Source organism: Aegilops tauschii, chromosome 5 (assembly GCF_002575655.3).
Source record: "Aegilops tauschii subsp. strangulata cultivar AL8/78 chromosome 5, Aet v6.0, whole genome shotgun sequence".
In the NCBI taxonomy this organism is placed as follows: Eukaryota; Viridiplantae; Streptophyta; class Magnoliopsida; order Poales; family Poaceae; genus Aegilops; species Aegilops tauschii.
Window position 1 is genome coordinate 267,924,995 of NC_053039.3, and position 12,233 is coordinate 267,937,227.

At 45.9% G+C, this 12,233-nt stretch overlaps 1 protein-coding gene across 1 annotated transcript; it reads left to right on the forward strand.

Annotated features, from left to right (window-relative positions):
- Positions 1 to 10,261: 10,261 nt before the first annotated feature.
- On the forward strand, positions 10,262 to 10,898 carry LOC109781077 (uncharacterized). Its single transcript, XM_020339659.4, has 2 exons — positions 10,262 to 10,466; positions 10,553 to 10,898. Exons 1-2 carry the CDS (start codon positions 10,299 to 10,301, stop codon positions 10,715 to 10,717), a joined length of 333 nt encoding a protein of 110 aa, XP_020195248.2. The 5' UTR covers positions 10,262 to 10,298; the 3' UTR covers positions 10,718 to 10,898.
- Positions 10,899 to 12,233: the final 1,335 nt, after the last annotated feature.

A 12,233-nucleotide genomic window follows, 5' to 3' on the forward strand; every position in this document is an offset into this window, starting at 1 on the left:
ATACAACTGTCATCTGAAAATGTGGAAAATTTCAGGGGTCATTTGACCTTTTAAAGACATTTAAGTGATTTTCTAACCATTTAATGACAATAATTCAAATTTGAACTACATTTACATGCAACGCCTAACCATAACGGTTTGAAAAATCAATTTTTTGTGTACTTGTGTGCGAGTTAATTCCATGTGCAGTAAATTAGAAGAAATTTTCAAACATATTGGTCTCAAGGCATGGGCACATGCATGGAGTGCATGCCATGGCATTTTATTTCCAAAAAATTAGAAAATGATCACAAAAACATGAAACCGTGCTTGATTTAATGTCATGCCACCAAGATGATGTGGTAAAAAAATTGGCCAGTTTGACGAAAGTTTGGACACACACCCCTCACAAACCGGAGCAACTCGCTAGAAGGTTCGTGGTTTCGAGAGGGAACAATGCATGTTTGATGACGAACGGGACATAGCTTCCTCTTACGGCCTTCAAATTTATTCCTACGTTTAACGTGCACTAATACAACTGTCATGTGAAAATTTGGAAAATTTCAGGGGTCATTTGACCTTTTAAAGACATTTAAGTGATTTTCTAACCATTTAATGACCGTAATTCAAATTTTAACTACATCTACATGCAATGCCTATCATAACGGTTTGAAAAACCATATATTTGTGTACTTGTGTGCGAGTTAATTCCATGTGCAGTAAATTAGAAGGAACTTTCAAATATATTGGTCTCAAGGCATGGGCACATGCATGGAGTGAATGCCATGGCATTTTAATTCCAAAAAATTAAAAAATGATCAGAAAAACATGAAACCTTGCTTAATTTAGTGTCATGCCACCAAGATGATGTGGTAAAAAAATTGGCATGTTTGACGAAAGTTTGGACACACACCCCTGACAAACCGGAGCAACTCGCTAGAAGGTTCGTGGTTCCGAGAGGGAACAATGCATGTTTGATGACGGACGGGAGATAGCTTCCTCTTACGGCCTTCAAATTTTTTCCTACGTTTATCGTGCACTAATACAACTGTCATGTGAAAAATTGGAAAATTTCAAGGGTCATTTGACCTTTTAAAGACATTTAAGTGATTTTCTAACCATTTAATGACTGCAATTCAAATATGAACTTCATCTACATGCAACGCCTAACCAAAACGGTTTGAAAGTTCATATTTTTGTGTACTTGTGTGCGAGTTAAAAAATCATCAGACGATGTAAATATCTGGTGTTCAAAAAAGAAAATGTAAAGATCTGGCAAGACAACTGGCCCCCACACGATTGGCACTCTATTTCATGGCTCAAGGTTTGGTAGGTGATTGGCAGGGATCATTAATCAGACGCGGTTCTGTATTGGAAACTGTCAGCTATTATGTTCACACACGGATTTTGCTACGGGAATCGTGTGTAACTCAAACTACAGTACTCGTAAATTCTGGCGACCGGTGTGTGTACTATCCCCATCGATCTAGATTCCAGCTGCCAATAAATACTACCTTGCTCACGTCATCCCGCCTGCATTCTCATCTACATCCTCCCCTCGCTCGCACTCTCTCTCTCTCTCTGAAATCTCTGCCATGGTGCTGCCGGTCTGCCCATGCACCGACGAGGAGTCGCCGCCTGCCGAGGACGCTCACTCGATTACCAGCGACGAGGACTCCTACGCGCCGCCTGACGAGGTTGCGCTGGACCCCCCAACTCTGGATTGGTTTTGGGGCCAGTACAATCTTTGCCTGTGGAAGTCACTGCCGCGGGCTGAGAAGGCCAGGAAAGTGGCGTTCAAGAAGGAGATGGCGGAGGAGGAAGCTAGGTACCAAGTGGCCTGTGAAGCCCGTGATGCCGCCTGGAAAAGGAGGCGGCGGAGCTTTGGGGGCGGGCGCGTCGTCGTGCCGAGGAGGTGTATGAAGACGGGTACTTCGCGAGGAAGGTCATAGGCGTTGGGCGCCTCGTCGCTGCGTGGAGGTGGGCCGATAAGCTCCAGCGTGCCACCGACGAGGAGCTCCGATGGGCACCCAAAAAAATGGCAAGACCGGCCGCGCGCGTCCGCCAACAAGAGGCAGAACGGTACGTCAAGCACTGCAAGGCGGAGGAGTCGGAGTACTGCCTCCGCATTGGGAAGACGCCGCGCACCAGGGACTGCTGGTGAGGGGCTGCCGGAATACTGGCCCCTGGAGGGATTATTAGTTTTAGTATTGTTTGTTTTCAATTTTATGCATTGTACCTAGTAGTTAAGTATCATCACGTATATGAGATGATATTATATATATATATATATTCTGTGATGAACTAATGAACAATTAATATATATATATATATATATATATTATGAATTCCATTTTCTATCTGTTTTTTATACTAATTTGAATCTAGTTGTTATCATCCACATATACAGAATGGAAAGCATATATACACACATTGAAACAGAACATATAAGAATGGAAAACAGAGTACACACATTGAAACAGAGCAATACTATGATTGCTGTGAATACATAGCTATCCACGTTGAAACGACTTTTCAAAATAAAACGCGTCCATGAGACCATGACCAGCAGCCCTTGCATAGGGTAGCTCTTGGCTCTACCTGAACTCGTGCAGGCGTTCGTCCAAGCGGTCGACACGCTCGCGCTTTCTCCAAGTTGGCTATTTCATCAGAGATCACCAGCTCGAGGATGCGACGGCCATGTTCCTCTACTACGCCCAGGTGGATACCTGGGCCAAGGAGGCGGTCGAGCCTACGGACCAGCGCGTTGGCATCCAGCGGGCCGCGGACAAGGCGAACGGCGCGGCGGGCGTCCGGTGCAAGTATGGCCAGCCGGCCTCTGCTGCAAGTACGGTGTTGAGGGCCTCTACCCACTCCTGGCGAGGAATGGGGGTACTGACGGGACGTGTACCCAGCTGCGACGCCGTGTCAACAACAGGCAAGCGCCGATGGATCCGCTCTTGCTGTGCGGTGCGCCGTGCCTCTCGCTCTGCGGCGCTCCAACGGTCTCGCCGTGCGGCGAGCCACAGCCTATCGGCGCAGACGCGCCTAGCTTGCTCCGCCGCGCGCCATCGATCATGTTGTGCGGCGAGCTGCAGCCTGTCGGTGCTGACATGCCTATCTTGATCCGCGGCGCTCAAGCGCCATGCGCCAAAGGTCTGCTCAACCCTGGCGATGACGCGCAACACAGCGTTGTCCATCGCGTTGTCGGGGAGTGCCTCGGCCTCGACGGGCCGTGGCGCCTGCTCGTTTTCCTCGTCGACGAGGTTGATGGCAGAGGTGGCGCTTTGGTGGGTTGGCATGCTTGGAAAAGGTGGATGTGCTACAGACTGTGCTTGTCGCCTCCGTGCATCGCGCGCCGCCTATGCACAATATAGCAGGGTGGCGGGAAACAGGTGAGGAAATGGCGGGAAACGGTGGCGTGTTCTTAAAACACCGTCAATTAATGGAAACTTAGTATAGAAGGAACATCGAGCTAGGACAAGAAGTAGATGATGATCAGATCAACACGGACCACACTAGGGAACCCGTCGGTGATGAATTCATCAATCCCAAATGGTTGAATACTAGCAACCGTTTTCCCACAACACACATGGCCTATTCCATCACAAACAGGTCGGATGGATCAACTGGATGCCACGTATCGCACATTGTCAAAAATAATGCGGTAGACCTTCTTTAACATGTGTTAAAAAATAAAAAACAAGGACCTCGAGGTTAAATTAGCTGAGGGAATGGGTCATTTCGGTCATTTGACTTAAATGACCCATCCTATCAGTTAATTTAACATTAACACAACTTCCCATCCAGTCACCCATCTGATGGCCGCTCCATCCTGAGCACACTTAACTTGATAGTTTTCTTACATGAGCTACTGGTGGAACAGCTAGTCCTTGCTGATAGGAATGCCTCTTTGCATCCTTATGGCGTATCTGGATGACCGCCCGTCCCCTAATGGCCAATAGATGTTGTGTAGACAGAGCATATCACATACATCTTATTAGAAGCAATCGTGTGTGTTATTATCGGTCTTTGCACACATTTCTGATTACAGACCTGTTTGCCGTGTATCACACACATCTTGTTATATTGACCATTCCTGTTCTCTTTCCTAATCACAAACAGTTCATCCGAGTGAACCGTATGCTGTACATCACACACACCTTGATCGGGCTCACCGCTTCTTTTGTGTTGCCTAATCACAAACAGTTCATCCGAGTGAACCGTATGCTGTATCGCACACACCTTCATCTGGCTGCCCATTTCTTTTGTTCCTCCTCATCGCAAATAGTTAATAGAGCTGAACGGTATGCCCTGCATCGCACACGCAACTAAAATCTGAACCGTGTTTGATGCATCCTTCATCGCAAACGTTTTGCACCTTTTTGACGGTTATTTTACACCACCGTTTGCGATAATGGCATCGCACACAGTTTCGTCGAAGGGTCTCTAATCGTAGTGTCGCGTTAGCAGCAACCTGCAGTAGTGGATCCATGTATGAGAACAAAGTATGGACTTTGGTGGACTTGCCCGATGATCGGCAAGCCATTGAGAATAAATGGATCTTCAAGAAGAAGACAGACGTTGATGGTAATATAACCGTCTATAAAGCTCGACTTGTCGCAAAAGGTTTTCGACAAGTTCAAGGGGATGACTACGATGAGACTTTTTCACCGTAGTGATGCTAGCTTCGACACAGATCCGGATGACTCAAAGTCACAAACCAGATACGTATTTATATTGAATGGTGGAGCTGTTAGTTGGTGCAGTTCCAAGCAGAGCATTGTGGCGGGATCTACGTGTGAAGCGGAGTACTACATAGCTACTTCGGAAGCAGCGCATGAAAGAGTCTGGATGAAGGAGTTCATATTCGATCTGGCTGTAATACCCAGTGCATCAGGTCCAACGACAATCTTTTGTGACAACACTGGAGCAATTGCCTTGACGAAGGAATCCAGGATTCAAAATAAAACCAAACACATCAAAAGGTGCTTCAACTCCATTCTTGAAAAGGTCAAGGATGGAGACATAGAAATTTGCAAAATACATACGAGTCTGAATGTGGCAGACCCATTGACTAAATCTCTTCCGCAGGCAAAGCATGATCAGCACCAAGACTCCATGGGTGTTAGATTCATTACTATGTAATCTAGATTATTGACTCTAGTGCAAGTGGGAGACTGATGGAAATATGCCCTAGAGGCAATAATAAAGTTTTTATTATTATATTTCCTTATTCACGATAAAGGTTTATTATTCATGCTAGAATTGTATTGACCGGAAACTTAAATACATGTGTGGATACATAAACAAATACCATGTCCCTAGTAAGCCTCTAGTAGACTAGCTCGTTGATCCAGAGATGATTAAGGTTTCCTAACCATAGACATGTGTTGTTACTTCATAACGGGATCACATCATTAGGAGAATGATGTGATGGAGAAGACCCAATCGTTAGCATAGCATATGATCGTTTAGTTTATTGCTATTGCTTTCTTCATGTCAAAGACATATTCCTCTGAATATGAGATTATGCAACTCCCGGATACCGGAGGAATACCTTGTGTGCTATCAAATGTCACAATGTAACTGGGTGACCATAAAGATGCTCTACAGGTATCTCCGAAGGTGTTTGTTGAGTTGGCATAGATCGAGGTTAGGATTTGTCACTCCGAGTATGGAGAGGTATCTCTCGGCCCTCTCGATAATACACATCATAAGCTTGCAAGCAAAGGACTAAGGAGTTAGTCACGAGGTGATGTATTACGAAATGAGTAAAGAGACTTGCCGGTAACGAGATTGAACTCGGTATGAAGATACCGACGATCGAATCTCGGGCAAGTAACATACCAACAGACAAAGGGAATTACATATGTTGTCATAAAGGTTCGACCGATAAAGATCTTCATAGAATATGTAGGAACCAATATGGGCATCCAGGTCCCACTATTGGTTATTGACCAGAGAGGCATCTCAATCATGTCTACATCATTCTTTAACTCGTAGGGTCTGCACGCTTAACATTCGTTTATGATAAAGTATTATATGAGTTATGTGAGTTGGTGACCGAATGTTGTTCGGAGTCCTGGATAAATCATGGACATGACGAGGAGCTCCGGAATGGTCTGGAGGTAAAGATTGATATATATGACGATGTTATTTGGTCACCAGCAAGATAGCCCAATCCTTTTTGTAGCAAAGGACAGGCTGGAACGATCTCTTATAATAAGCAAAGTGTTCTTGAGAACACACGGGAATTTCATCTAGTCACTTTCATCATGTCGGTTTGATTCACATTCGCTACTTTGATAATTTGATATGTGGGTGGACCAGCGCTTGGGTGCTGTTCTTACTTGAACAAACCTCCCACTTATGATTAACCCCCTCGCAAGCATCCACAACTACGAAAAAAGAATTAAGATAATAATCTAACCATAGCATTAAACATATGGATCCAAATCAGCCCCTTACGTAATAGTGCATAATCTAGGGTTTAAGCTTCTGTCACTCTAGCAACCCATCATCTCATATCTACTCGACAATGCATTCCCTTAGGCACAAAGATGGTGAAGTGTTATGTAGTCGACGTTCACATAACACCACTAAGGGAATCACAACATACATATCATCAAAATATCGAACGAATACCAAATTCACATGATTACTTGCAACATGATTTCTCCCGTGGCCTCAAGAACAAGGGCAACTACAGACAAATAATATTCATTCTCAAGATTAGAGGGATATTAAATAGCATAATGGATCTGAACATATAATCTTCCACCAAATAAACCATCTTGCATCAACTACGAGATGTAATCAACACTACAAGTCACCCACAGGTACCAATCTGAGGTTCCGATACAAAGATTGAACACAAGAGATGAACTAGGGTTTTGAGATGAGATGGTGCTGTTGAAGATGTTGATGAAGATTGGCCTCCCAAAGATGAGAGGGTTGTTGGTGATGACAATGGCTTCGATTTCCCCTCCCGGAGGGAATTTCCCCCGGCGGAATCGCTCCGCCGGAGGGCAAAAGTGCTCCTGCCCAAGTTCCACCTTGAGACGGCGGCGCTCCGTCCCGAAAGTCCTCTCCTTACTTTTTTCTAGGTCAAAAGACCTTATATACCAGAAGATGGGCGCTGGAGGTGGGCCGAGGTGCCCACTAATACATCTCCAACGTATCTATAATTTATGAAGTATTCATGCCATGTTTACAACAATTTTATATGGTTTTGGTATGATTTGCATGGAACTAACCTGTATTAACGTTGTTTTCAGCAGAACTACCATGGTGTTGTTTTTTGTGCAGAAATGAAAGTTCTCCAAATGAGCTGAAACTTTTTGACGATTTTTTTGGAACAAAAGAGACCCCCGAAGCTTCGTGGGAGGGCCAGAAGAGCCACGAGGAGGGAACAAGACACCACTGCACGCTAGAGGGGCCTGGCTTGCCCCGGTGGGTTGTGCTCACCTCGAGGCCCATCTTCGCGTGATTCCAACACTGAAAAATCCTATAAATATAGAAACCATCAGGAAAAACCCTAGCTCGGAAGTTCCGCCGCTGCAAGCCTCTGTAGCCATGAAAAACTAACTAGGAGCCCGTTTCGGCACCCTGCCGGAGGAGGAAATCACCACCGGAGGCCATCTTCGTCATCCCTATGGTCTCCATGATGAGGAGGGAGTAGTCCACTCTCGGGGTGTTCTTGAGATGGCACGATCTTGATGCATTGCGTGCTTTGTTAATATAGTTGGATCATATGGTATTTCTTCCTCTCTATCTTGTTGTGATGAATTGAGTTTCCCTTTGAGATTTCATTTTATCGGATTGAATACTTTATTGGATTTGTGAGCACTTGATATATGTCTTTCATATGAATACCCGTGGTGACCATGGGGTATTATATTGATTCACTTGATATATGTTTTGGCACTCAACTCGCGGATTCCCGAGGTGACATTGGGGTAATCTATGCATAGGGGTTGATGCACGTTCTCGTCTTTGTTTCTCCCCTTGGAAATCTTGGGGAACTCTTTGAGGTTCTTTGTGTTAGATTGATTATTATGAATCTGAAATTGTTTGATGTGTATCGTATAATTAACTCATTGATACTTATGGTGACATTGGAATATCTAGGTGACATTAGAGTTGGTTTATGCGTATCATATGGTGTTATTTTAGTATGAACTATTGGATAGATCGAACAGAAAGAATAACTTTGTGTTATTTTAGTACGAACTCTTGAATAGATCGAACAGAAAGAATAACTTTAAGGTGGTTTTGTACCCTACAAACAATTTCTTCTTATGTTCTCCGCTAGATAAGAACTTTGAAGTGATTCTTCATCGCACGTTGAGGGATGGTTATATGATCCAATTAGATTAGCATTGTTGAGAGATTGCACTAGCGAAAGTACATACCCTAGGCCTCATTTTCAAGCATTGCAATACCGTTTGTGCTCAATTTTGTTACTTGCTACTTTGCTGTTTTTTATTGTTCCTATTACAAAAATCAATATCTACTATCATTCCTACACTCGTATCACCATCTCTTCGCCTAACTAGTGCACCTATACATTTTACCATTGTATTTGGTGTGTTAGGGACACAAGAAACTTTTGTTATTTGATTGCAGGGTTGTTTGAGAGAGACTGTCTTCATCCTATGCCTCCCATGGATTGATAAACCTTAGGTCATCCACTTGAGGGAAAATTGCTACTGTCCTACAAAACTCTGTGCTTGGAGGCCCAACACAAGTCTACAAGAATAAAGTTGTGTAGTAGACATCACCCACTACCCACTAGGGAACGGCTGGAGGGAGTGGCGCGCCCTGGTGCCTTGTGGGCACCTAGGTGGCCCCCTCCAGTAGTTCTTTTCTTTAGTATTTTTTATTTATTCCAAAATAATTCTCTATAAAATTTCAGCTCATTTGGAGATGTGTAGAATAGGTATATCTGACATTGCTTTTTCAGGTCCAGAATTCCAGCTGCCGGTATTCTATCTCTTTGTGTAAACCTCGCATATTATGAGAAAAAAGGCATTAGAGTTACTCCATAATGTGTTATAAAGTATGAAAACACTATAAAAAAAGTAGGAAGACATGATGCTAAATGGATGTATCAACTGCTTGTGTATCCAAATCCCTAAACCAAAGTTATTGCAATGAGTCCACTATATCTACCTATATGCGGTATTACCCTGCCGTTCCAAGTAAATTTGCATGTGCCACCTCTAAATATTCAAATGAACATCTGTTTTGGAGTGATAGGGGGCGGTCAGTATCTTCCATGCTAAGTGGGTTAATCTCATGACGAGTGTTTATTCACTTGTCCTTACACGAGAGGGCTAGTAATCGGGATGCACAGTCTCATGATCAAACCGCAAAATAATGAAACAAACTCCTGACGAAGTTGTTGGTATGGAGGGCACTAGAGGATTCGGCTAGCCGTGGCTTGTGACTGTTGGTGGAGGGGACTAAACTTTACCTTTCCTCTTGGGAACTGCTGCTAATTTGTTTAGCATGCATGGAAGATACTGAAAACTCTCGGTCGTGACGTTGACAGTAAAGGAATCACTACTGGAATCAGGATCTTTGCCGTCAGCATCTCTTTGTCGTCTGCTAGCTGACGGCAAAGAAGGTCTTTGCCATCAGCTTACAGAAAGCTGACGACATAGAACGAGCGGACGACAAAGAGGGTGTTTGCCGTCAGCCTGCTCTTTGCCGTCGGCTAGCTGACGGCATAGAATCTTTGCCATCTGTTAGCAGACAGCAAAGAGGGTGGGTGGCACACTAACGAGAATGACCTAACGGCCACTATTTTGCCGTCTGCTAGCAGACGGCAAAGAGCCCGAAAGCAGACGGCAAAGAAAATAACCTAACGTATCTAATGGCCGCCCCCGCCCAACGCATGCCACGGACACGGATCGATGACTTGGCACACACCCACCCACGACCCACACAGCCCCGGGCCCCATCCACGATGCACACACACCCACGCCCAACCCACGCACACACACCCACGTTGGATCCCATCTCTCTCGTCTTCCTCGATCCCCTTTCTCCACCCCACGCCACCGCCAGATTCTGGCGATCCCTGTCGTTCCCCACCGCCCTGCTCTCCTCCCCGAGGTCACGTCTCCCCGCTCACCATCTCCACCGACCGGTTTCTCTCCTCGCCCAGGAGAGCCACGCCCAGGCACTGGTGGTGCACCGCGAGGAGGCTCCAGCGGCGTCGAGCTGCTGTTTCTACTGGCACAGCGACGTCGGCGTGGTCGGGATGGTAGCAGCCCTTCAAGATTCTCAGTGGCGGCGTCTCGGCGCTGATGGCAGAGTCGACGGCGAGCATCGGCGGGTACATGGCGTCGGGGTACCGGAGGGTGGCCGGCGTGCAGCTCTCCATCAACCACCTCAAGCCCGCCCGCCTCGGCGACCGCATCGAGGCCAAGGCGAACCCCATCCGGTACCTCAACCCCGACGCGTCCTTGGACAAGGTATGTGTGCCGCCGCCGGCGGCGGCGTGTCCCCGAGTGACTCCATGAGGTTCTGATTGGTTCGGTGTCTGGGTTTTGGTGTGCAGGACCAGCTGCTGGACGCGGTGCACTGGATCCGGCAGGCGGTGGGGCTCGCCTGCGGCCTGCTCTGGAGCGCCGCCCCCCTCGTCGGCGCCTTCTGGATCGCCCTGTCAGTCCCTCCCTCCCTCCATCCTCAAAGCCCCAACCTTCTTCTTTCCCTTCAGACATAGGCATAGATTCAGGTTCATTGTTAACTGAATTCATAAGCTCATCTCACACTGAATTTGGGACCTCTTTCCCATCATGTAGTATAGTAGTAGCAAGTCAGTCACACATGAATTAGTAGATGAGTCTAGAAATTCTGTTAACTGCATTATTTCAGAAACCCGCTTTGTTTTGCCTTTCATTGATCACGGCGATAGGTTAGAGGAGGTGAAGTGAGTGTTAGATTTGCTGCGAATTGGAGGTTCATTAGCCTCGTCTCTGAGCACTCGTCACCAGCTCAGCAACAAGCATTGCAGTGGATGATCTTGTCCATAGCTCCTTTTTTATGCCATTCAACTAACTTGCTCTTGTCCATGCAGATGGAGTAGGAGGACGAGCAGTAGCAGCAAATCAGCCTGATGATGACGGGGTGTGGGAGGCAATGGTGATCATGCTGATGGCATGAAGAAGGCTGATGACCAAAACCTGGACCTGTTGGCATTTAGAGATGGCAAACACAGGCGGCGTGGAGACAGCAATATGGACCACCCACCTCCCTTGCCTTTTTAATCTTGGTTGTGGTGGTTGCATCACTGGCGCGGTCACAAATCAGTATGTAGTGTGCTTGTGGAGTTGGGTCTGGACTGCAGTGTCCATCTAGTGGGTTAGGTGCTGTTGCTGCTAGATCCCATGATGCTCACCTAAGTTTTGTGTTATGTGGAGGCCAACCTTTGTGATCTTATTTGTCGACACTAGTGTGATCTCGTCTTACTTTGTGATACAGGTCGTATGATATATATGTTTTTATGGATGATCTTGTGATGTTCTTATTTTCCTGTGGTCTGTGTTGATATTTGTGATATATGCATGGGCTATACATATGAATATGAATTGTTGAACATACTGTAAATCAATGACAGAGATGGCCCCACTTACAAAGAGAGAGGATGCTCTTTGCCGTCAGCGGCGGACGACAAAGGCTGCCGTTAGCCGCCTAACGGACTAACAACACATTTATTGCCGTCAGCTTTCTTTGCCGTCAGCCGCTGATAGCAAAGGCCCCTTTGCCGTCCGCTTCAAAAAGCAGACGGCAAAGAAGCTCTTTACCGATCCCTACTTTGCCGGAGCCTTTCGCCGTCCGCGGCAGACGGCAAAGGCCTTTGCCGTCCGCCATCCTTGCCTTTGCCGTCTGCCGTGGCAGACGGCAAAGTAGCTGATTCCTGTAGTCCAATCCTCTCAAAATTATATTTATCTCTGATTTAAGGTACGAGCTCTAGCACCTCTGCAAATTCTTTCTTCCCCCTGTGAAGGGCCTATCTATTTACCTGCTCAAACAAGCACCAGTCCAGAGAGCACTATTATATGCATTGTGTATAGTTAATATTGTGTGCATCATGACTGGATCTCTTCTACCATGAATTACAATGTTTAGTTGCTGCTTGAACTTTGGAGGTGCTCTGCATTTATGTTTTGCGGTCTCAGAAAGGGCTAGCGAGATACCATGTTGTCATATTATATCATGATTGTTTTGACAAAGTGTTG

What these genes read in the sequence shown, in the direction of transcription:
- LOC109781077 (XM_020339659.4), top strand. Translation starts at nt 10,299, where the DNA reads ATGGCAGAGTCGACGGCGAGCATCGGCGGGTACATGGCGTCGGGGTAC. An exon ending in CCGACGCGTCCTTGGACAAG is followed by an intron (nt 10,467 to 10,552) that starts GTATGTGTGCCG and finishes TTTGGTGTGCAG; the next exon opens with GACCAGCTGCTGGACGCGGT.